The following is a 26,985-nucleotide window of genomic DNA, read 5'->3' as shown; positions in this document are numbered from 1 at the left end:
TTGTGTGGTGCGTTCCTGTTACCATTGGACCGTTTCGCCCAGCCGAGTGGTGCAATATCTGCACCCTTTCTGGTGGGTGGACCACTAAGACTTCGTCCCCTGCTGTGTGGCAAGAGCGATCAGCGCCTCCTTCGGACGGCGGTGGCGGTGGGCTATAAAAGCCGAAGCATTTTTGTAAATTGAGCTGAATCTTGCTGAATCATGTGAGCTGAATGAACCTCTGTTGTGCATAATGCGAGATCTTCTGGATCCCTGTACAGTCTCTATCCTTCTTAAATAATGTAAATAAATCTTTCATTCAGTCTTTTTTAACGCGTCTCCTCACTGGTGAAGATTGCCTATGTGGAAGACGGCAGGGTGCCAGCTACCCTAAAAAGATACCCGCCGTACCTGCCATCATCTACTCATCTTTCCTACCCTTAACAACAGGTTGGAAGCGGCGAGATGAACTTCACATTGTGGTGCTGTGCTGTGGTGAGTGCTGGAAGTGCGATCGGGAAGCTCGGAAACGAGTCGCAAGAAGCGGCGCAGACGCAAGAGACGTCAGAAAGCCGCGCGAGAGAAAAAAAAAATACGCGGGAAAAAGGCACAAAAACTTTTAGCGTAGCAAGTAGGACCAGGAGTTCTGCATCAGCGTCAAAGCCGGTTTGCATGCGTGGGAGCAGCCAGACCAAAAGTAGAAAGAACGCCGGTTCGCAAATTACATCACCTAGAAAGTGCCAGTCTTCCCGTTCTATTAACAGCAAGTTTCATGGTGCGCCCTTGAGCTGTAATACTGCCTATGACTCAACCCGGGACCAATATCAAAGCAATGAGGGGAAGGTCGGTTGCAAACGTCGCCGTAAAAGGAAGAAGCGTACGCGAGTGACAAAGCGAAGGGATGAAAGAGATAGCAATCAGCCGGGCGAACGACGGAAGAGTAGTTTACCGACCAGTTCAAAGAAAGGTGCTTTGTGGTGTACAGTAAGGCACAGACAGCGAAACGATAGGCCATGGCACAAGTTCTCGCAACAGAATGCAAGAGGGAGATTCAGAGCTTTTCGTGGACAAGAGTGTCGACATGGTCCTCGAAGAAAAGCCACAGTAGCTAAACGCCGCACGGGACCAAGCCCAAAGAGGACATCGCCACTCTTTCCCACGCGTTGCTCGTGTCCCCTCCACCAGATTGACAGAAGTCGGAAGAAATCGTTATTGAGGCGTAACGCTGCAGTTCAGCTGGTAGCACTTACACTATGTAGTGCCTGGCATTCTGAAAATCCGCCAAGACCGCGACCGCCGCGTGTACGATTGAAGTGAGAGACAGCTTGAAGTGAGAGACAGCAGAGATCTCGGCGCACCGACAGCCTGGAAGCGTGGGAGCGTGTCGAAGAGACCGTTCACCGGAATCGAGCGTTGGGACTGCCTGAAGCTGAAAGTAGCGTGGACCGCTGTTGACCGTCGAGTTAGCGGCCATCTCCCCGAAGGAGTGCAACTTTCCCTTTCCGAACTCTACCTCCTCGCCCTGCGGTGCCTTCAAGGCGTGGGCCAGGTGCATGTTAGTGTGGTGCGTTCCTGTTACCATTGGACCGTTTCGCTTAGCCGAGTGGTGCAATATCTGCACCCTTTCTGGTGGGTGTACCACTAAGACTTCAACCCCTGCTGTGTGGCAAGAGTGATCAGCGCCTTTTTTGGACGGCGGTGGCGGTAGGCTATAAGAGCCAAAGCATCTTTGTAAATTGAGCTAAATCTTGCTGAATCATGACCTGAACCTCTGTTGTACATAATGCGGGATCTTCTGGATCCCTGTACAGTCTCTATCCTTCTTAAATAATATAAATAAATCTTTCGTTCAGTCTCTTTTATTGTGTCTCCTCCCTGGCGAAGATCGGCTATGTGAACGACGGCGGGGTGCCAGTTACCCTAAAGAGATACCCGCCGTACCTGCCATCATCTACTCATCCTTCCTACCCTTTACAGCCTTCAGTTGATGCGGCCATCTCTAGTGTTGCCAACTTTGTCGTCGCGACAGACATTGACCTCCCTCCTTTCTGCGCCCAGTCTGTTCATGCCTACTGTGCTTCACTTTCTGACGCTACCGCCTTGTTCATGACGTGTGACATCTTTGGTAGCCACCACCACACATCGCTCCCATTCGCCGTTTTAGCGCTCGTTGACGACACCACCGGAATATTTACTTTCAATCCCAACTCGTGCCCTCTCAGTTTGCGTCGTAACGAGATGCTCAGACGCATTCAGCCTATCGATGAAGATGTTTTCGTGCCTGCTGATTTCTTCTGACACCAAGCCAAATATGGAGCTGAACGCGTTGGCTGCTCACCTTGCCTCGAACAGCATGTCTTCTAATACATTTCACTATTATATTGACAGCCATCTCGCCCCGGATCAACGCGAGCAGCTTCTCACCCTGTTGCACGAATTTAGGCGTTCGTTTCACTTTCCCACGTGGCGCTAGGTCAAATGAACACCGTTGTTCACACAACTGACAAGGGGAAGAGTACTCCCTTGCACCAGTTCCCCTATCGTGTGTCGCCGGTGAACATCCTGTAATTACAGAACAAATTTCATATATTTCATTTATTGCATCTTTAAAGACACGAGGACATTATATAAGGGGGGGAACAAATACACTGTGAGGGCATAATTTTCAAAGTGAGCAAATTATTATAAACAATACAGTTCTAAATACGCATATGGTAGTTTGGTCAAGAATGACAACAAAAACTAATCAAACAATAAACAAAATAAAGGTTTGACTGGGAATTAGACTACAAACAACATGGCAAAAAAAATTATCCATACAGTATGCTGGTAGGATATATCTATAGCCATGGGTTATTCGATGGAATCAAAGTGGGATTCCAATTTTGCGCGGAATGATGTGCGGTCAGGTGTGGCAACTATGGAGTCAGGGAGGCGATTCCAAAGTGTAATTGCTTGGGGGAAAAAGGAGTCGTTCATTGCAGATGTACGGCCGTTGATTGGTGCAATAAAGATAGAATGGTTAATGCGAGAAGTTCTGTTAGGGGGCTGTAAATGTTCGTGTCTTGATTTTGAGCGGAAAAAAAAACTGTGCAGGAGGCATAGGCGCGAGATCAGGCGGCGTGACACGAGAGATGATAGTTGGATTGATTTTTTTAGGGCAGTGACGCTGATTTCTCTGGAGAACTGTGAGGTTATAAAGCAAGCAGCGTGGTTTTAGACTGATTCTAGTTCGTTAGCGAGACATGCCTGAGATGGATATGGACGATGCATATTCGAGCTTTGGGCGTATGTATAATAAGTATGCTAGTTTTTTAATGTCAGAAGATGCTGATTTTAGATTATGGCGCAGAAATCCAAGCGTGCACAGAACGCCTGAGCAGATGGACTGCACATGCGGCGCAAATGAAAGAGTTGGGTACATGTGCACACCGAGATACCTGTACGATGAAGCCGAATCGAGAGGAAGCGAATTGATAAAGTAGGTATGATGAACAGTGGCGTGCTTACGGGAAAATGACATCAATTTGCATTTGGTTAGGTTTGGCACCATAGCGCAACTTGGCAGTCTTGGCACTATAGCGCAACTGTGTTGAGGTCTTGTTGTAGTTTAGTGCTGGTTTCAATGTTGTGAATGGGGGATTATATGACACAGTCCTTCGCAAACAATCGTAGTTTTGTTTGAATGTTTGTGGGCAGGTCGTTTATGAATATTAAAAATAGAGGGGGTGATAAGCCCGCGCCCTGAGATACGCCTGATGATACGCTAGTTAAAGAGGAGTTATGATTATTAGCAGAGGTGAATTGTTTACGGTTCGAGAGGAAGTGTTCAAACCAGGAGACAATATTCCGTGCAATGCCAAGTGAATAAATTTTGCTAAGTAATATATTATCTGGTACGCGATCAAAAGCTTTAGAACAATTAAGGAATATGGCATCAATCTGAAGGTTATCATCCATGCTTTTTAGTAGGTCGGGGGTAAACTCTGCCAATTGGGTCTCGCATGAGAAGTGCTTTCGGAAACCGTGCTGGTGGTTATAGAAGAAATTTATTGATTCAAGGTGAGTCGCGATGTGAGAAGATATGTGTTCCAGTAATTTAGAGAGAATGTTAGTCAGGGAAATAGGGCGGTATTTTGCTAGATTAGTTCATTCTCTGGTTTTGAAGATCGCGACTATTCAGCCTCTCCTCCAATCGTCTGGAATTTCGCTTGTTTCAATGGACCGCATGAAGATGAGGAAAGAATCTGAATAACCACTGTGACGGTGTTAACTAAAAGTTTGGGGGTTATTTGGTCACATCCTGGTGCTGAAGATATCTTAAGGCCAGTGATTAGTTTAACGATTCCTTCAGGTTTAAATGCTATTTCGGAGGACACAGTGCCGGGGGAACGGATAGGTAGTCATGTGGGCTGGGCAGTGTTAGGGGTAAAAAATACAGACGAAAAGTAGTCATTTAAGGCGGTGGCAACGTTTTTTGTGTCTATTAGTTCGCCGTCTGGGTCTAGAAGATCTATGTTAGCATTTAGATTTTTTTGAGAGAGTATGCGCCAGAATTTACAAGGATTTGAGCGGAGGATAGATAGTAGATCACAAGGAAAATATTTGTCTTTAGCTTGTTGTAGTTCCCGAATACATTTTTTGGTGCAGTGATGTCATTTTTCTCACGCTAAAGGGTTCTTGGATTGACTGGCGGTCCTGTAGAGACGTTTTTTTCGAAATACACGGCATGCTACAGCGTGGAGTCGTCAAGCCTTCTTGTAGTCCTTGATTGTCCCTGGTTGTAATTGTCAAGAAAAAAGATGGTTCCATCTGGTTCTGCACAGACTACAGGTGCCTAAACAATATTGTTACGCACAAAGAGGACTAGGACGTACACGGCTGAAGGGGCCATTTATTTTGGTCGCGAAGAAAAGAGCCGGAGTGGCGAACAAGTTGATGATCACAGTGTCATCATCTTTCATCTTGCTCCAGCACGTTCACCCATCTTCGTTTTTTTTTTCCAGGCATGCGCAACATTCCTCCCCTCGCAGACGAAGCCCGCCGGACGAGGTAATTGATTCACCTTGGTGTGTACAACTTTAGTTGAGCGACATGAACTGCTTGGGTTTTAGCGGCTCTTTTACCCCTTCTCCTGAGGCGCGCTATTGTGTACGTGACTTCCGTGATTTTGTTGAGAACAACAAACGATCCGTCATATGTGGCCAAGAACTATTGGCATAACCCGCATCTTCGTACCGAAGTCCAGAGGCACACTAAGTTGCCTGGATGGTAAGTTACAGGCCGGTGGTGGACGTCGTACCGTGCCTTCGATTTTTTCCTGTGATGCCAAAGTGCGTAGACGAGCAATACGACACGCCTCTTCTGCAAGGCAGAGGATTTCGACGACAGAGAGGTTCTCGTGCGTAGAGAATGGCAAAACTGTATCGAGAGTGTGTCGCGGCGGTCGTGCGCACATAAAAAAAAGGGGGCTATAACCTGTTGTCTCGTGCTTAGCGGTGTTGAACGCGTTCGTTATAAATTGTAGCACATCATGCCAGTTCTTATGGTCAAATGCCACATACATAAAGAGCATGTATACAATTCTTCAATTAGTGCACTCGGTGAGCCCATTTATTTGCGAATGGCATAGTGACGAGTGACGAAGGTGGTACTCACTCAATCGAAGCAGTTCTTCTACTATACCTGCCGTGAATTGTCGTCCACGATCACCGATGATCACGTGAGGTAGGCCCTGTCGGAGGGTAACGTGCTGCAGCAGGAACACAGAGACGTCGCTGGCAGTTGCGGTTGGTATGGCCGCCGTCTCGCAGTTGCGCGTGAGGTAATCGACACATACAATTATCCAGCGATTGCCCATCGCCGACTTTGAAAAAGGGCCCACGAGGTCAATGCCCACCTGTTGGAAAGGTGTGTTTGGAAGTGGCAAGGGCTGTAGAAGACCAGTCGGAGCAGTAGATGGGCGTTTGTGGTGTTGAAACTGCGTGCAGCTGGCCACATGCACTTCGACGGACTGTCGCAATCCCGGCTAATAAAAGCGTTTTTTAGCACAATAGAGCGTCCGTGCAGAGCCTAAATGTCAGGACGGAGGATGGTCGTGCATAGCACTTGAAATCGCTGTCTGAAGACTTTCCCGCACCACCAAAAGAAAACGTGCGCCTGTGCTGGACAAGTTCTTCTTATACAGGAGTCCTTTGCGTATGCAGAAATGCCATGCCGTAGGAGCTGTGCACAGCGATATCAGTCTGGTGTCCTTTCGCTATTCGTCTTTGGAAGTACTGAGGTCTGGAAACTTTGGTAACACAGAAGCTACGAGGTGGTCGAGGTCCTCGGCTTCAGACTCTGTAGTGCTCAGCGACATGTGCGAAAGGCAATCTGTGTCGGCGTGTCGTCGACCGCTTTTATACGAGACTATGAACCTATACTGTGCCCAGCGCGCTAGACCGCCACAAGGGTCCCGAAGGTTGACGAGCCAACACAATGAGTGGTGGTCGGTGACAACTGTAAAAGGGCGTCCAATAGGTAAGACCGTTGCAAATACTACCACGAGGCATTCTTATTCTGTGACAGTATAATTCTGCTTGGGCCTACCCAAGGAGCAACTTGCGTATGCAATCACGTGCTCGTGGTTACCGTAGCGTTGAACTAGGACGGCACCGATTCCTATGCTGCTGGCATTCATGAGCAGTTCTGTTGGAGCTGATGGGTTGAAATGTTGAAGAACAGGCCGCGATGCCAGGAGGAACTTCAGTTGACGAAAAGAGGAGTCGTACTTCGGAGTCCACTCGAAGGGAATATTCTTCTGTAGCAAACATGTTAGCGGATACGCGACATCGGCAAGTTTAGGTATAAAGCGGCGAAAATAGGAGCAAAGCCCAAAAAAACTACGAAGCTCCTTAACAGAGCATGGTGCACTGAACGCTTCAACGGCTGCTGTCTTTTAGGGATCTGGACGGATGCCATCCTGATCGATTAGGTGTCCGAGAACAAGGCCAACGTTTCTTATGGAAGTCAGTACAGTATCCAAATGTGAATTGTGTTCGCTGAAGTGCGGCCACAGATGACGTCGTCGTTGAGATAGCACATTCGAATTCTCCAATTCAAACCACGAAGAACAGTGTCCATAAATCGCTCGAACGTTGCCGGTGCGTTGCATAGTTCAAATGGCATCACGAATTCAAAAAGGCCATCAGGGGTTACAAAGGCTGCCTTTTCTTTATCTTCAGGATGCATGAGAATTTGTCAGTAGCCCGATCTTAAGTCTACAGAGGAAAAGTAAGAGGCGGAATGTAGACAGTCGATGGCATCATCAATACGTGGAAGTGGGTACACGTTTTTTTTTTTTTTTTTCATTACAGCATTCAATCGGTGATAATCTACGCAAAATCTCAAGGATCCGTCTTTCTTTTTTAACGAGAATCACTGGAGCTGCCCATGAACTCGCCGACTCTTGAATGACTCCATTTTGAATCATTTCCTTCACCTGCTCATTCGTAATCCACCTCTCGAATGATGAAACACTGTATGGCTTTTGTCTAAGCGGATTGACCAAACCCGAGTTGATAGTGTGACATGTCCGAGAAGCAGGGATTAAGGGCGCTTTGTCTTTCTGCGCAAAGTCGAATGCAGGAATGTGCTTCGAAAGTATATTCACCAATTTTGGGCGTTCACTTGTGTTTAGCGACTTATTCACAATTGACAGAAGAGCTGTTTCCAAACTGTGACTACGATGCTCTTCCGGTGCATCTCTAAGTTCGGTCAACAATAAGGCCTTGTGTTGTTTACTGACTACGGCTAACTTTAGACCATCTGGCAACATCACGGGCTCTGTGGAGCAATCGACAGACACAATGAGGGATCAACATCATTTTTCATGCAGTTGGTGTACACTGGTTCTAATTGCTGTTGCTGCAACGAACAGGTACACGAACGGTTGTTAATGGTGATATGACAGTGTCGCCACAGACACACAATGCCGTCTCACTATCCACAGGGTATTTTGAGAGTGCTGGCAGAACGTGATCACTCTAGAATATCGTCCCTGTGCGGCAGTTGCCAGTCGCACCACACTCCCTCAAAAAGTCCATACCCAAAATAACATCATGTGTCGCCTGCGGAATAATTACGAACTCCGTTGGGATAACGTGGCCGCTGAGAAACACGTCAGCTTGACACACACCAACAGTATGCAGTGCCTCACCACTCATTCCGCAAAACTTCCAAGCTTGTGACGACTGAAAATAGCGCTAAAACACGAGGACACAAGAAGAGGACAGACAGCACAGGCGCTAACTTCCAACATAAAGTTTATTACCACCGCACGCTCGCCTATATCACAAAAAAATATCACATGACATGAAAGATGCGCACAAAAAATTAATTTCTTAGAAAATACAATTCTTTATCACTAAGCGTAAGAGAGGGAGTGCTGACGCACTTAGACCCCAGTGAAGCGATAGCCTCAGCCTCAATAATCTCTCTAGTAAGCTTATCGAACATTCTCTTGATAACTGTGCATGCATTGAATATCGGCGCGCAGCCGCAGGATTTACAATGTATGGCCAACCAACTCCCCTGACCGTTTTTCACATTATTACAATGTTCTCTTAATCGATCATTAAGGCAACGGCCCGTCTGTCCAATGTACTCTTTACCACAAGAAAGCGGGATGCGATAAACAACGCATATGATGCAGGGGACATAAACAGTTCGATGCTTCTTACTACACCCTTTGGGTTTTTCGTCACGCTTCGCAACCCAGGATGTACAGCGAGTCGTGATGCCGAGAAACCGAAGCACCTAGTCGTCATACCGTATTTTCACAAGATATCGCACAACCTAAAGAAATTAGCTAAGCGCTCTGAAGTTAGGGTTGTCTTTTCGGCTCCCAAGAAGTTGGTCAGCCTTTGTGGCCTTCATAACCGTGACGAAAAACCCAAAGGGTGTAGTAAGAAGCATCGAACTGTTTATGTCCCCTGCATCATATGCGTTGTTTATCGCATCCCGCTTTCTTGTGGTAAAGAGTACATTGGACAGACGGGCCGTTGCCTTAATGATCGATTAAGAGAACATTGTAATAATGTGAAAAACGGTCAGGGGAGTTGGTTGGCCATACATTGTAAATCCTGCGGCTGCGCGCCGATATTCAATGCATGCACAGTTATCAAGAGAATGTTCGATAAGCTTACTAGAGAGATTATTGAGGCTGAGGCTATCGCTTCACTGGGGTCTAAGTGCGTCAGCACTCCCTCTCTTACGCTTAGTGATAAAGAATTGTATTTTCTAAGAAATTAATTTTTTGTGCGCATCTTTCATGTCATGTGATATTTTTTTTGTGATATAGGCGAGCGTGCGGTGGTAATAAACTTTATGTTGGAAGTTAGCGCCTGTGCTGTGTGTCCTCTTCTTGTGTCCTCGTGTTTTAGCGCTATTTTCAGTCGTCACAATGCACCAACAAGCCCAAATTTCGACAGTGTTCCAAGCTTGATTCCCCTTGAATAAAACCTTCCGTCCCAAGGTATGTTTAAAACACGCACTCAAGACAGAAATTGTTGCCCCCGTGTCTACCAAAGCCATCACAGGCACATTGTCAACAAAAACACACACTTTGTTCTTAAGCATCACAGGAGGTATTTCTGATATAAGCACATCTCCAGCGACCTCAGCTCCATTGGCCGCGCTTGCTAGTTTTTTTGCGGCAAAGGAGACATGTTGCAACGCCGCAGTGACAGAGAACGGGGAACACAAGGCGATGGAGGCGTGAAGCTCCAGTCTTGTGTAAGGGAGTGATTTTGGAAGCTGTGTGTCCAGTAGTCGTCGCGAGGTAGCAGGTGTGTTGCCCTCAAGCCGTCGTGTGGCCGATCAGACGATCGTGTAAAGTGTTGTGGTGGGCCATAGTACGTTGCTCGCAGGTCATCGCGAAGTCGTTCGGAAGGTCGTGCAAAGTGTGGTGGGTGGCAATACCGTGGGGCTACAAGTCGATGGTTGCAAAATCGTGAAATATGTCCTGGGACACCACAGGAGTAGCAAACTGCGATAGGTCGAAACACTGTTTGTTCGTTGATGAATCGAACATAGTCTTTCCTAGCGTAGTGGGTTGGTTCGTCCCGTATATCAGGGATAGACCGAGCGTTGCGAAGAAGGCGAACGCTGAGGGTGCCAATCATAACGAGGAGCTGGCAAGCGTGGTGTTTTCCTTGGCTGTGGGGGTGCGCTGTACTCAACAGCTGCTGCACTAACCATTGATTGCCAAGAGGTCGTAGAAGGCGGCGGTGCAATCACAGCCTAACGTGGCGTATATACCGAATGTTGATCGTATACATAATGGGGATCGACTGCTGAATATGTCTGCTCTTCATAGCGAAAAAGTTCGCGAGCAATCTGTCGAATCGTCGAGGACAGGTCTGGGAAGGAGCTCGAGTGGATGCTGGCAACCGTTCTAACCTTTGTGAGCGGGCCGAACTTTGGAGCAATCCTGCGCATTTTGAGCTGTTCGAAAGTTCGGCAATGCCAAATGACGTCGACACCGAGCTCAGCTGCTCCTTTCTGATGAGTAAATTATAGACAACCTTAGCTATGCCTTTCACCAAATGTCCTACTTTGTCTTCTTCTGACATCTGAGAATCGACCACCTTGTAGAGCTTCGGCACATCCTCCATATACGTGGTGCATGCATCACCTGGAAGCTGCGCGCGTTGAGACAATGTCTGCTCAGTTCGCTTCCTTTTGACGCTCGAGTTGGCGAAACATGCTTCCAGCTCTGCAACGAAAACGTCCCACGTCGTCAGTGTGTTCTCGTGGTTTTCCTACCACACGAGCATAGTATGCGTAAGGCGAAAGACCGCATTAGTGAGCTGACCGTCGGCATCCCAGCTGTTGGACTTGCTGACTGGCTTGTACTGAACGACCCACGCGTCAACATCTTCTCCAGATTTTCTTCCGAAAGTTGGTGGGACTCAGTAGTATGGCACGAAACATATTAGAGTTGGCCTTGAAGGGTTAGATGGCTGATCTTGGGCCATTACGATCGGCGCAGGCAGGAGTCCGGCAAGGCGACGGCTGCGGTGAAGTCCTGGTAGTGAAGCTCCCGTCGTTGGGTTTGTCTTACCCCGCACCTCCACCAGTCTGTTACGCACAAAGAGCACCAGGGCGTACACAGCTGAAGAGGCCATTTATTTTGGTCGCGAAGAGAAGCGCCGGAGCGGCCAACAGGTTGATGATCGCAGCGTCCTCATCTTCCCTCTTGCTCCAGCTTGGGGCGGCCAGCACGTTCACCCATCTTCCTTTTCTTTCCAGGTATGCGCCACAATATTACAAGGAAAGATGTTTATACTCTCTTCCCCGCATATACAAGCCCTCGATTGTCTCCAAAGTGCCGAACTTTTACCTCGCTCAACCTGCGTCCCGCTTATTGGCAGGTTCCAATGGCCGAGTCTAACCTTCCGAAAACAGCGTTCGTCACACAAGATGGCTTTTATGAATTTAGCGTAATGCCATTCGGACATTGCAATGCACCCACCACATTTGAGCGAATGATGGACAGCATTTTATGTGGTCTCAAATGGAACATATGCTTATGCTATCTTGACGACGTTGTGTTCTTTTCACTAGATTTCACTTCGCATCTCACTCATCTACGTAAGATTTTACAGCACCAAGCTTCAGTTTAACTTGCAGCAATGTCACTTTGGCCCTGAACAGCTCACTAAACTTGTTCATATCGTCTTCAATGACGACATCCTTGCAACTGTGACAAACTTTGCGCTGGTGCCGAATTTCCAAAGCCGACTACACTTAAAGAACTATAGAGCATTGTGGGCCTGTGCTTGTATTTTCGTTGGTTTGTCCAGAACTTTGCTTCCATCATCACACTGCTTACCAAGCTGCTTGCTGGCCCTGCGGACCTTTCGAATTGGACACCAGCCAGTCTAGTATCTTTCACAACACTGCGCCAACTCCTAACTTTGCCGCACGTCCTGTGCCATTATGACCCTTCTGCACCAACCAAAGTACACACGGATGCAAGTGGCGTCAGCCTTGGTGCAGTACTCGCGCAACGCAAACCAGGTTTTATGCAGTATGAGGTCACCCATGCCAGCTGCGCCCTCACTAAGGTAGAACCCAACTACTCTGTAACCCAAAAAGAGTGCCTCGCAATTGTGTGGGCATTAAATAAGTTTCACCTCTATTTGTATGGCCAAACTTTCGACGTCGTGACTAACCATCACACGCTATGTTGGTTGGCGTCACTGAAAGATCCTTCTGGTCACCTTGGGCATTGGGCACTACACCTCCAAGAATTCGACATTCAGATTGTCTACCGATCGGAACAAAGCACGCCGACTTGGATGCACATTCACGATCACACGTGAAATCTGATGACTCGGAAATCTCAGCCCTTAACTTTCTCCTCTTTGCCATTACCATCATAGACATGCCATCTGAACAACAACAGGACCCTTGGGTTGTCTCGCTTTTGAACATGCTCCACATCAACTTCCTGATACCAACGTGCTCTTCGCCGCCAAGCATCACATTTCGCCATACAGGATAGAATGCTATACTGTCGCAGCTATCAAGTGGCGGGTCGTAAAAATGGCTGCTGGTAAAAATGGCTGCGTAAATGGCTGATGCCTCCGAGTTCAGCCCAGTTTCTGAAATGACCGAGTATGCCAAAGAGTGTCGTTGGCTTGCCCGCTCATTCACAGAGAATAATCAAGCCCTCCAAAAAGATTGCCATGACTGTGATCTGCTAGGGGACACTTTCCCCATCGGTTCTCTCATGTGGCTTCGATGCCTATCCGCTCTCCTGGACTAACTCCCAAGTTCGCACCGAAGTAGTAGTAGTAGTAGTACTTTATTTACAGTAAGCCGGATACAGAGCTCACTGCAGGGGCAAAGGGCTAAAGGCGAACAGCCTGACAAAGGCCCTTGTCCCTCTGCAGTCCGTGACAGTGCAAAGCTTAAACATCAGCACTGGCAAACAATATATATATTCAATACATTGATTTCAAGCAACCTGCAATTGTACACACAAAATTCAAACATAAATAGCATAAGAAGTTTACATAACACATTTCAAGAATTAGAGGTCACTCTCGTAAAAATTCACAACTAAACGATATCAATAAAACAACTCAAAAACAGACACAAAATGCATGCGGATACAGTGAATTGCGCTGTATACACTTGTATAATGACATAGAAATTTATTAACAATTTAAGCATTTGCAGAGGCATGAGACTCCGGAAGAGAGGCATGAGACGCAGTAAGAGCCAGAAGTATACTGGCTCTTACTGCGTCATCCACTGCCTCTCTTCTGTCACCTATGTGAGTGAGCTGCTCAAGCCATCCACAGACAAGCGTCGCCTTGGTCGTGAGACGGTCCACGTCATTCGCCTCAAGCCCTGCTATGACCCTTTTGTTGTCTCGTCACCTTGAGTCACCAGAACGGCTCGTCTTCATCGCCGGGCTATTGTAGGGGGTGAATTATCTAGGAAATCACCCGTGGGACCATCTATTGGTGCGAAGCGCAAGCAGTGTGCACAAGCTGGAAATGCTGAGCTGTTCGAGCATATTTATTCATTTATTTATTTATTTGTAAATACTGCCAATCCCAAAAGGATCATAGCAGGAGGGCATATACAATAGTTGAATACAACATAACACAAATTGTGATACAATGGAAACACCAACTAATTATAAAAAAAAAAGTGCAACACAGGAGCGATTAGTATTGATATTGCCACGTTCCATTTCACAAGTTTTTGTTATTGTTCCGAAACACCACACGATTCTCAGCGCAAACCGCGCCTGCAGGTTTCGAGAAGGTTCCGGACTGTAGTAGATCATTTCGATAAGATCACGCCCACTGTGCGAACGGTACAGATTGTTCTGGAACCTACGCCAACGCCAGTGATAACGCCGCTAGAACATTCGACGGCAAGGGTATAAATGCCGACGCACTTCGCCGCTTGTCAGTTGTTGATCAAAGGCCGACGCTGCGTTCGCCGCTATCAGTCCGAGACTGCTATCTGTGCAAGACTGCTGCTGTAATTAGACTTTCCCTTTACCGGGCACAGGTTCGCCCAAATAAACAGTTAAATCCCAACACGAAGTTTCCTGTCTTTGGCCACGTCACGACCCCGTGACATCTGGTGAAGGTGCTGCTTCGTTCATGTACCGGACGCCCCCGTCAAGCCGTGAACCCAGCCCCCGTCGCAGAGAAGACACCGACGCCAACTAAGAGCAGCGAACGAGCCGCCGACAGCAAGGTCTCCCACTGGAGTACGGCCTTCTACAAGACAAGGCGCGGAAGACCAAGACCATGACCTCGACTGCAGCGACAATGACAACCGGAGCGTCCCAGCCCGCGATCGTCATTCATCAACCCAGGGAACCACCAACGTTCCATGGCTCATCGTTTGAAGACCCGGAAACCTGGCTAGAAACATACGACCGTGTGGCCGCCCTCAACCACTGGGACAACGAAGAAAAGCTCCGTCGTGTGTACTTCTACCTGGAAGACACCGCGAGGACCTGGCTAGAGAATCGGGAGACCACGCTCCGAACGTGGGATGTCTTCTGCGGCGCATTTCTGCAAACGTTCGCGAGCGTCGCTCACGAAGAGAGGGCCGCTGCTCTACTCGAGACCCGGGTTCAGCTACCAAATGAAAAGGTTGGAATTTTCACAGAGGAGATGACCCGCCTATTCCGTCACGCTGACCCAGACATGCCTGAGGAAAAGAAAGTTCGTTTCCTCATGCGAGGGGTCAAACAGGAGCTCTTCGCGGGACTAATGAGGAATCCACCGAACACCGTCCAAGAATTTGTATCCGAGGCGACCACCATCGAAAAAACGCTGGACATGCGCACCAGACAGTATAATCGTCGCCTGACTCCAGAATGCGCTGCTGCTCAAGCCAGTGACTCCGACGACCTGCATGAAACGATTCGAGCGATCGTGCGGGAAGAGCTGCGCAAACTGTTGCCTTCGGCGCAGCCTCAAGTGGATTCGATCGCCGACATTGTGCGAGAAGAAGTCCGGCAATCGCTTCAAATTCTCGAAGCACCACCGCCCGAGCCAGAAACTATGAGCTACGCCGCTGCAGTGCGCCACAACGCTCCTCCCCATCCACGCCAAAACGCCGCCCCGTCACACTTCCGTCGCCAGACGCCACCGCCACCACCACCCCAACCGACGTCCTACCGTTCCCCAGCAGGCCAGCGCAGTGCACCGAGGAAAACGGACATTTGGCGTGCACCTGACAACCGCCCGCTCTGCTACCACTGCGGCGAGGCCGGGCACACATACCGCCGTTGCCAGTACCAACACATGGGACTGCGTGGCTTCGCCGTCAATGCACCGCGTCCGCAGCCAGGAGATCGGCCACGTGACATCGCCGACTACCTGGCAGAAACTCAATAGACACCACGAAGTTCTTGCCGTTCGCCGTCGCCCAGCCGCCGCATGTCACCGCACCCCCGGCAGTACTCTGGCCCAACGCGGGGTCGGTCTCCTGGCCCGTATCCGGGAAACTAAGGGCAGCAACCGATGGAGGATCGGTTGCTGTGCGACGAACTACCGAAGATCCTCCGACGACGGCGCCGACGCGACTGAGCTTTTTGAACACAACACCAACCAGGCAAAGCCCTGAAGGCAAAAGCTCACTTACCGAAGGTGGCCGGACGACGCAACATGGAAGCAGCGGAACAAGCCGACGCAGCCGTGACCCGACGCCACGCCCTAACTCTAATGCGAGACGGCGAACTAGCGACCTCGACGTTCTTATCGACGGCCACAGTGTGACTGCTCTCGTCGATACTGGAGCCGACTATTCTGTCATCAGTAGGTCGTTCGCCGCGAAGTTAAACAAAGTTAGGACAGCTTGGAAGGGCCCTGAAATCCGCACAGCCGGAGGTCATCTCGTAACGCCTGCTGGAATCTGCACAGCGAGAGTCACCATTAACGGCCGTATTTATCCTACAGACTTCGTAGTCCTACAGCGTTGCTCGAGAGATGTCATCCTTGGCATGGACTTCTTATGCCTCCATGGTGCTGTCAACAACCTAAAAACAAGGTCGATAACGTTATCCACAGAAAAAGCACTACCGCCGCGCACGCCGTCAGGACACCATGCCTTGAATGTGCTGGAAGAACAAGTCACCATTCCGCCTCGCTCAAGCGTCATTATTTCAGTCGGCGCCCCTAAATCACCTGACTTGGAAGGCGTCGTTGAAGGCAGTCAGCATCTGTTGGTCACCCGAAATATTTGCGTCGCAAGAGGAATTGCAGAGCTGCGGGGAGGCAAAGCAACGGTTATGCTCACGAATTTCAGCAATGAGTACAAACATGTGAACAAAGGAACAACGGTCGCATACATCGAAGAAATTGTCGAAGCCACCAGTGCTTTCGCCCTCGCCGATTCTGCGGAACCTGCTCAGAGGAACCAAGCCCCTCCCATAGCCTTTGACGTCAATCCCAGACTTCCGAACGATAAGCAAGAACCGCTCAAGGCCCCGCTCCTGCAATACGAAGATTGCTTTTCGTCATCATCGAAAATTCGGCAGACCCCAATCACGAAACATCGAATCATAACCGAAGAAAATGCCAGACCACTCCGTCAGAGTCCGTACAGGGTTTCGACGCGAGAACGTGAGGCAATGAAGAGACAAGTTGATGAAATGCTGCGAGATGACATTAACCAGCCGTCCAAGAGTCCGTGGGCATCCCCCGTGGTGATGGGGAAGAAAAAGAATGGGACCCTACGTTTCTGCGTCGATTATCGCCGCCTGAACAAAATCACAAGAAAGGACGTGTATCCTCTCCCACGAATAGACGACGCCCTTGATCGGCTCCATAACGCCAAGTACTTCTCGTCAATGGACCTCAAGACTGGCTATTGGCAAATCGAAGTCGACGAAAGAGACCGAGAGAAGACGGCGTTTATAACACCGGACGGCCTCTTCGAGTTTAAGGTGATGCCCTTCGGCCTTTGCTCAGCGCCTGCAACTTTTCAACGCGTTATGGATACAGTATTGGCAGGATTGAAGTGGCAGACTTGCCTTGTGTACTTGGACGACGTCGTCGTGTTTTCCTCGAGTTTCGACGAGCATCTTCGGCGCCTTGAAGCTGTACTTCAAGCCATCAAGACGTCCGGACTCACACTGAAGCCAGAAAAGTGCAGATTTGCGTATGAGGAGCTCTTGTTTCTGGGGCACGTTATCAGCACGTCTGGAGTTCGTCCCGATCCACGGAAAACAGCCGCCATCGCCGACTTCCCGCCGCCCACTGACAAGAAGGCCGTGCGCCGATTTCTGGGCCTGTGCACCTATTATAGGCGGTTCGTGAAAAACTTCGCCCGCATCGCCGATCCTCTCACTAACCTTACCAAGGCCGACTCGGAGTTCAAGTGGGAAACGCCACAGGAACACGCTTTCCAGGAGCTTAAACATCGCCTCTAGACGCCTCCGTTACTTGCCCATTTCGACGAATTCGCTGAGACAGAAATACATACTGACGCAAGCAGCGTAGGTCTTGGCGCCGTTCTTGTGCAGAGGGCTGACGGACTTGAAAGGGTTATTAGTTACGCCAGCCGATCGCTATCCAAAGCAGAAGCAAATTATTCCACAACAGAAAAGGAGTGCCTCGCCATCATCTGGGCTACGTCGAAATTTCGCCCCTACCTCTACGGCAGGCCCTTCAAAGTTGTGAGCGACCACCACGCCTTGTGTTGGCTAGCCACCTTGAAGGACCCTTCAGGTCGCCTCGCACGATGGAGCCTGAGACTTCAAAAATATGACATTACTGTCATTTACAAGTCCGGCAAAAAACACTCCGACGCTGACTGTCTCTCTCGTGCGCCTGTCGACCAACTGCTACCCGACGACTCGGATGACGACTACTTCTTGGGAACGATAACTACCGACGACTTCGCTGAACGACAGCGGGCCAACCCGGAACTTAAAGCCCTAATAGAATACCTCGAAGGCAGGACCGCCGAAGTCCCGAAGGTATTCAAGCGCGCACTTGCGTCGTTCTTTCTACGAAACGGTCTTCTACAAAAGAAAAACTTTTCACCGCTTCGAGCTAAGTACCTCCTTGTGGTGCCTTCAGCTCTGCGACCAGAACTCCTGCAGGCCCTGCACGACGATCCGACGGCAGGGCACCTCGGTGTTTCCCGCACGCTCACGAGGATACAAGAAAGGTACTACTGGCCACGTCTTACCACCGACGTCACTCGTTATGTGAGAACATGCCGGGACTGTCAGCGACGCAAGACACCGCCGACAAGGCCAGCGGGACTTCTGCAGCCAATTGATCCACCTTGCCGACCTTTCCAGCAGATTGGTATGGACCTACTTGGGCCGTTCCCGACGTCGGCTTTCGGAAACAAGTGGATCGTGGTAGCTACTGACTACCTCACCCGCTACGCCGAGACAAAAGCCCTGCCAAAAGGCAGTGCATCCGAGGTAGCTAAGTTCTTCGTCGAAAATATCGTCCTACGTCACGGCGCCCCGGAGGTCCTTATCACCGACAGAGGAACGGCATTCACTGCCGACTTAACTCAAGCGATCTTGGCATACAGCCAAACAAACCACCGCTGGACGACAGCGTACCACCCACAGACCAACGGCCTCACCGAGCGGCTTAACAAGACGATCACCGACATGCTGTCAATGTACGTCGATGTCGAACACAAGACGTGGGACACCATTCTTCTGTATGTGACCTTCGCATACAACACGGCGGTACAGGAGACGACGCAGATATCTCCATACAAATTGGTCTACGGAAGGAGCCCGGCAACGACGCTCGATGCCATGTTGCCCAACGTGACCGACGAAGAAAACCTCGATGTGAGCGAGTACCTTCAACGCGCCGAAGAAGCCCGACAACTTGCGCGTCTTCGTATCAAGAATCAACAGACAACCGACAGCCACCGTTACAACCTTCGACGACGGTTCGTGGAATACCAGCCCGGTGAACGTGTTTGGGTGTGGACGCCGATACGCCGACGTGGACTAAGTGAAAAGCTTCTGCGACGGTACTTCGGACCATACAAGGTGGTTCGACGTCTCGGCCCACTTGATTACGAGGTTGTCCCCGACGGCATCACGAACTCTCAACGACGCCGATCGCGACCTGAAGTCGTCCATGTCGCGCGCCTTAAGCCGTTTCATGCACGTTAACAAACTGAAACAGTGTTTTTTTGTATTATTGTTGTATTGTAATTTATTCATTGTACTTTCTTGTATTATTATTGTACCTTCATCTTTAGTTAAAGCATCGGGACGATGCCTTTTTTCAGAGGGGGGCAATGCCACGTTCCATTTCACAAGTTTTTGTTATCGTTCCGAAACACCACACGATTCTCAGCGCAAACCGCGCCTGCAGGTTTCGAGAAGGTTCCGGACTGTAGTAGATCATTTCGATAAGATCACGCCCACTGTGCGAACGGTACAGATTGTTCTGGAACCTACGCCAACGCCAGCGATAACGCTAGAACATTCGACGGCAAGGGTATAAATGCCGACGCACTTCGCCGCTTGTCAGTTGTTGATCGAAGGCCGACGCTGTGTTCGCCGCTATCAGTCCGAGACTGCTATCTGTGCAAGACTGCTGCTGTAATTAGACTTTCCCTTTACCGGGCACAGGTTCGCCCAAATAAACAGTTAAATCCCAACACGAAGTTTCCTGTCTTTGGCCACGTCACGACCCCGTGACAATATCTATCGAGATTAGTAGATATCTATCTATACCGACTGTCTGCCTACTACCAGGCGTCATTAGTAAACCCCCATACACTGTTTCTTCTGCTCTGAGATGCACCATCGTGGGAGGGCTGGCCGAAAAGTAGGTCCACGCTCTGAATTTGGTTTTTTTGTTTTATAGGTGTACTACTCATGGCTACAAATCGATGTATTTTGTAACTTGCTTCAACTAATTGGTCTCCTGTATAGTTAGTAAAGACGCATCCCATCGGTTCTTATATAATTCTCTTTTCACACTAAAATCACAAATAAATGACCCATTGGAGAGTGCATCACAGGGATGGTCAAGCTCTTGTATGCAGCAGCGCAAACGTTACACGTCGTGAGACAAACGTGAGCATAGCACCCGGCATGGACCTCGCAGTGCGCGAACCTGCAGTAGCCTGTGGCGCGCACAGCTAAGAGATGCAAGGTCATGAGTAATGGGGTTGGTATATATATCATATATAAGACAAAAGCCCTGGTAACCAACAAAGATAGCAGAAGCTCACTGAACATCACATTCTTTCTCACATTTTCCTTCCTCTAAGCAGAAAAACGCGCCAAGCAAGTGCCAGAGATCGACAATACATTGGATTGTGCACAGGCAGCTCGTTGGGTGCCACTCGTGGAGGAATAACATAAAACAATTTTAAGGGCTTGAAAAACATCATAGCATTTGATTAGGTAAACATGGTAACAATGACATGTGGGCCTTTAATTTTTACAACTGCACTGACTGCTTCTAGTTATATCATTGTGTTGGAATCGCTATGGCCACAAAAAGAGCAGCACTAAGTTTGAAAGATTATCCAGAGGCTTCAGTGGATGAAAACATCTCACTTATAGCCATAACCACTTTACTATTCAATAAAACTTATCTCCATGGCGTTCATTCTACAATCAATGTTTATAGATGATCGAAATACAATGTAAAAAGAAACACAAGCTGCACATTAGAACGAGACGAATAATTTAGACAAAAATGCATCGCAAACAATGCAAAATGTGCTAATCAAGACCGCTGTCACGAATACATATTTAACAGATAAGCATGCATTTGCTCTATAGCCAGTTCCTAAGCAAAAGGCAAATGTTGACTATGAAGTAAGGAATAAGCAAAATGCGGGTGAACTTCAAAATGAAGCAACGCATTGATGTCGCTCCATAACTGTTTGTAGTTGAAAGTTTACAGACTGTACATGAATATTTCATAAAAGAACATATATACCACCTGACAAACAAAACCTCTTCAGCACAGTTTTTTTTTTGCTTACCTTGTCAAAGCCAGCATGTGCAGTTGCAGGAATAACCCTGAAACAAATTACCCCATTAGAAAAAGCCTCACTGATACAATGCATACAAGTGCACTTAAGGCAGGGGAAACAAAATGTAAAAGCTACTAATATTGCCTACAATCATCACATACACTCACACTGTGCTATATCAGATACAAAATCTTTAGAAAGTGTTTTTTTTTTTTTCCCACGTCTTTTACACAAGCAGCCATTTCTTTCACCCTTTTCAAGACATTACCCATAATTGTTCTAGGGACTATCATATTAGCACAACCAAAATAAGACTGAAAACCTCTGTCAGAAACTAGTAAACTAAGTTATTGCTAGTACACAGAACGACACTAAACCTGGCAACCACAGGCACAGAGGATTCAGAAAGAAAGAAAGTTGTTACTGTAGCATTATGCCTTTAAAACAGCTGGCACTGCCAATGTGAAGCAGGTTACGTGCGAGAGATGGTGCCACACCAATGCTCTCTACATAAGTGAATGTTCGCCAGTATGAAGGTTTTTATTGGCCCTAAAGCTCCTGGTGTGCCAAATCGCCTTTCTTCAAATTTTGTTTGTGTTCCCTGGCTTGATCATTGGGGCACTAGAACATGACGAAAAGCTGAAAAAAAGACAATTCAGCACACCAGCCTGCCCACTGCAAAGACTGCGCCTCTGAGCCACTGTTTCAGGGGATGAAGATTTCGTGCAGAAACCAAAATCAAACAGTTTGAAAGCTCTTCTAAAGCTTAGGTCCACTACAACGGACCACTGTTCAGATGCAATGGACTAATATTCAGCCTCAGTTTGGTCTGTGTTAAAGCTAACCTTGTAGCTACAATACGGATAATTGGGCGAGTTGGTTCCAATTCATTGCTTTTGGCGCAACACACACACAAAACAGAAATAAGCAGACACCACAGCTGATAACTCGCAACCGTTTTATTTGAAACAATGAAAAGAACTTTTATCTTGAAGAGATGCAGATGCCCCCCCCCCCCCCCCCACGAGAACCTACGAGAAAATTAAGTACACGTGTTGAACAACCTACGTCATCAACAGAACGAGAAAGATTACAAAGAACAAACTTTCTCACATATCTCTAACTTGATTAATACATGTGCTTTTCAAGTGTTGAAATTCCTTATCCAACTTTGTGATAAAAAATAACACAATTCTCCCTCATGTTTTGAGTATGAAATGCTTTAATTAACTCATTAATTTTATTTTGCCTGTCTGTTGACATAATCTTTGTGTCTGAAAAAAAATGCCGTACAGCTGCACAAAATGCAATGATCCACAGATGTGTACGTCCTAAACAATACAATGCGGCATCGTGCTCACTCAACCTGGTGTTTATGCACTTTCCAGATTGCCCAACATAAAGCCAGCCGCAACCGCACAGAACCTGGTAAACCGCTCCAGTTTTACAATGGTAACATTGGCTATGCACAGAACCTGGTAAACCGCTCCAGTTTTACAATGGTAACATTGGCTATGCTTTATCTGGCAGCTGTTTTTACTCACGTAGTGCAGGACTCTGCCATCTTTAAAAGTTGTGGTCACAGCTTTGAAAGCTTGTTGTGTCCTGTAAACACTGAGCTTACGCCACGTCTCGCTGCAATGTTCTTCAGACCGTGAGACAATATATGAACATATAAAAGAACTCCAAGCCTTTTTGCGCCACTTTTCAACCTAAGGCGTGATTCTTCCCGTACTTTTAATTACCAAAAAGGGTTTTCTGCAAACACTGGGTATGGTAAGCTAGTGCAGCAAGTCTAATCATATAGCCCTGAAAGCTGGAGCAGACCTCGTGTGCCCATGATTAGAGCAATAGGATCAAAAACAACAAAACGCTATGCATTTTTTACTACTTTTGAGAAACCAGATGCGAAATTTATGATGATGACGTGTGGTGCTTTATAGCGCAAGGGCGGATTGATGGCCAAAGAGCACCATTTTAATAGACAATAGATGTGGACAATCTAATGGCACGTGGCTGCATGGGGGCCTAAAAGTCCTCACTCTAAAGGCGGCTAAAACATATAGGTATTAAAATTATGTGTGTCATGAAATGTGTGTAGCAAAAATGAGTGGTAAATGGTAGCGATACTAAAAAAATTCGCACCATATCCACAGAATGAATAATGATGAGTGGGGCGAAGTGTCTGTCCATCCGTATGTGTGCCTGTTCGTGCATCTGTCCATGCATCTGTCCATCCGTCTGTGTGTCAGTCTATCTGTACGTGCATCCATTTGTGCATCTGTTTGTGCATTCGTTCGTGCGTGTGTCCGTGCCACCGTTCGTCCATCCGTGTGTCTGTCCGTCTGTGCACTCGTCGACCTAGTGAACACTTCAAGTAACGCCATCTCGCTTCTTTTTATCATATATTCATCATATACAAGTACCGCCATCTAGCGGACAATCCAAGCACTGCACAAGAGTATGTACCAGATTTCTGCTGTCAGCACTTTGTTAACACAGAGAGCATCATAATGACATTATGCTATGTTTTTCGTAACATGTGGACATGCGGATATGTGCTCGAGGGTGGGTATGCCACTGGTATGCGGGTATGTGCCACAGGTTACACACCACAATGACGAACGCACAAGCGACGCCATAAAGAGCTTCACCCCTAAAACCTGGAGGCATGGTATGAGCACAGATGCCTCGTGAACCACCCTTGTGGCCAAGGGCCATGAGACAAGTGCTTTTTGTGATGTAGCTACCAGCAGCGACCTCGGTTCAGAGACTGTGCCGCAGATTATCAGGGTAAATCACTAGAAATTAATGAACATCTTTTAAAAAGGCGAGAAGCGAATCATGTTTGAAAAGCGGGTCCCTACCAATTAACTTCGCAGGATGGAGAGGCATTTGCTCTCGGTAGGGTAATGGGAAGTGCTTTTTTAAAAAAAAGTAGGATCTGATGCACTGCACCGAATGAGGATATCGAGAACGATGAGGGTTTCGCATTTCTCGCAGATGGGTGGATCACCACAGGACAATAGGTAAAAGCGTGTCGTATATGTGTGTCCTATTCTCATCCTGGTAATTGTTACTTGTGTGCAGCGAGACCTCGATACTGGTGGCCATTTTCCAAGATTTCGTTTGATAACACCTAGCTTATTTTGTGTTTGTGTGTCCCATGTGTGCTGATAATAAGCCATCAGCTTTTGTTTTAAGAAGGATTTTATGTCTAGCGCTGAGAGAGCTATGAATAATTCAGCAGCGTTTTCGCAGACGGTTCTAGCTAGCTGGTCTGCCAACACGTTGACTTCAATCCCGGGATGTCCTGGCTCCCAGAATATTACGACAGGCTGTTTAGATGCATAAAGTATGCATAGCAGTGCTTAAAGTGAGACGATTCTAGGTGTTTTGTACAGTTTAAAAATTTTCAAAGCTTTTACAAAGCTTAAGGAGTCTGTATAAACAGCAGTGTGGTGCAACCTTACTTCCTGAAGGTATTTGATTGCTGCCAAGATCGCATACGCCTCTGCTGTAACACTGCTTGAGTTTGGCTGAAGGGCACCAGCATTCCAAAAGGACGGACCGACAACGGCATGAGATACACCAGCATGGGATTCCAACGCATGTGTATGGAGTTTAGGGCAGTTATATTTTTGTTAGGTGTAACATGGAGAGCATTGAACACTCTCTGAAGAACAGATGAAGCATCAAAGCACTGGAGACGAAACTTGGGATAGGCAAAAATCAGATGTATGCACTAAGGGACAAGGAAGGCAAAATAACTACCAATATGAATAGGATAGTTAAAATGGTGGAGGAGTTTTGCAGAGTGCTGTACAGTAGCCGGCACAGCCACGACCTTCATACAAGAACTAACAGTATCCAAGATAGCATCCCAAAAAGTAATGACAGAGGTCAGAAAAGCCTTATGCAAAGAGGCAAAGGGGCTGGTGAGGACCAGGTAACATCAGATCCATTGAAAGACTGAGGACAGATTGTGCTAGAAAAACTAGCCACCCTGTTTACGAAGTGTCTCCTGACAGGAAGAGTATCAGGATCTTCGAAGAATGCTAACGTTATCTTATTACATAAGAAAGGAGATGACAAGGACTTGAAGAATTACAGGCCGATCAGCTTGCTCTCCATTGCATACAAGCTATTTACAAAGGTAATCGCTAACAGAATTGAAACAACATTAGAATTCAATCAACCAAAGTAACAAGCAGGATTTAGAACAGATTTAGAACAAGGGGCAGACGACACGACCTCACTGAGTACTGCCTCAATGTCGGCATCAACAGGGCTTTCTTCTTCATCAGGTACTGCTTCTTGCACTTGAAAGCCAGCATGATGAAAGTATCTGTATATTGTTGTTGCCTTCACTTGCTCCCAGGCACGGGCCAAAATGTGGATGGCTGCCAATAAATCTATGCTGTAGCATTTCCCGCTGTCTGCACAAAGCAGCAATCAATGAAGCAAGTGTCTGCGGTAATGAACTTTAATGTTTTGAATAACCTCTTGATCCATCAGCTGGATCACTGCCATTGCATTGGCTGGCAAGGACTCCAGAGTGATGGCTTGGAGTCAACCTGACAGTGGGGGCTAGGCAATTACCCACGATGAAGACAACCTTCCTGCCTTGCCTCGTAAATCTTGCATCTTCCTTCCGTAGCCAGTTTTTGAAAATGGCCATGGTCATCCACGCTCTTCTGTTTGCATGGTACGCAACGGGAAGGTGTAGAACGCTCTTGAAACAACCTGGGTGCCTTGATTTTTTTATTACGAACAGCTTCAATTTCTCATCTCCTGCCTTGTTGGCACCCACCAGCACAGTGATGCGATCTTTCCTTCACTACAGGATTCGCCTTTGAAGGTGAGAGTCTTTGATGGAAGCGCTTTATAAAAAAGACTCATCTCGTCGACGTTAAGATGTCTCGTGGCTCAAAGCTCATCAAAATTTCCTTAGGCCGCCCCTTTTGCCAGTCGCTGCAGATGTCCCTGTTGAATGCAGCACTCTCTCCTGAGGTGACGATAGTTATAGCGTGGACTGCCACACTTCTCTCCTGGGATTGCTTTGAAGACTAGGCCATGGCGTGATTTGAAGTGGCTGAGCCATCCGTCGCTTAGGACGAAGTTCTCAACACTCGTATGCATGGCGATCTCTCTAGCTTTCTGCTCGAGAATTGGTCCGCTTAAGGGGGGAGGCTACCCTGGAGACAGAACTTTTTTATTTTTTAAAATATCTGGATGAAACTTTCAGGGGTTGTTCACTACAATAAAACTGGCACAACTGCTAAGTTTCACGAAGCTGTGTTTCTTAGTTCCAGAGTTATTGAGGTTTAACTGGGTGCTTCACATGGGTGCCTGAGGAAGAGTCGTGAGAAATCCCAGGACATAGTAGAAAGCTGAAATTCATTGTGGTCATTCCTTGATAGCTATCCCAGGGCGCTACAAAGCCGTTTTTTTTTAATTTCCCCCCCCCCCCCAAAAATTTTCACGCAACTTTGAATTTGATGTAACCAGTAATGACCAGATTCATCAAAAATCAATTGTTTATTATAAATTAACAGCACCAATTTTCAAAAAAAGGAGCTTGTTACGCCTTTGCAAGGTCATTCAGGAACAGAATAAAAAAACGGCACACAAATCTGATGAACGGTTTTCGAGTTCTTGCTTTCCTCAGCACCACAACTAGCGAAAAAATCCGTTCTGAGAAAACAGGCTGAGAAAGTTCAAAACACATGTTTTCTTCAAAAAGCTCCAGCACAGTAGCTAGAAGTGTCCTGGCGCACTCTTTTCTTCTTTTGCCTGGCCTCCATCTTCTCTTGGCGTCTTTTAGAATTCTTTTTTAGGCGTAAAGCGTCTTTTTCCCGAGCTCGCTGGATGGCCAGATGACCTGGTTGAAGTCCAATGGAGTCCGATATCACTTGGGTTGCTTTGCAGCAGCCAGCATTGTAGCGCAGCACTGCTTCATGCAGTGCTGTTTGTACTGCGATC

The 26,985-nt window shown here is 47.6% G+C and overlaps 1 protein-coding gene across 9 annotated transcripts in view; it reads right to left on the bottom strand.

The window, feature by feature from the left end:
* The window catches only part of Sply (Sphingosine-1-phosphate lyase), a 707,429-nt gene that overhangs the window by 353,219 nt on the left and 327,225 nt on the right, over nucleotides 1-26,985 (bottom strand). For all 9 annotated transcript variants that reach the window (XM_075884541.1, XM_075884540.1, XM_075884536.1 and 6 more), the window contains one exon: nucleotides 21,010-21,046. In XM_075884541.1, coding sequence (XP_075740656.1) covers nucleotides 21,010-21,046 — 37 coding nt within the window. The remainder of the gene's footprint in view (nucleotides 1-21,009; nucleotides 21,047-26,985) is intronic.

This window comes from Rhipicephalus microplus, unplaced genomic scaffold (assembly GCF_043290135.1).
Source record: "Rhipicephalus microplus isolate Deutch F79 unplaced genomic scaffold, USDA_Rmic scaffold_34, whole genome shotgun sequence".
Classification (NCBI taxonomy): Eukaryota; Metazoa; Arthropoda; class Arachnida; order Ixodida; family Ixodidae; genus Rhipicephalus; species Rhipicephalus microplus.
The sequence above is the reverse complement of the archived record's forward strand: the minus strand, read 5'-3'. Positions and strand labels throughout refer to the sequence as shown.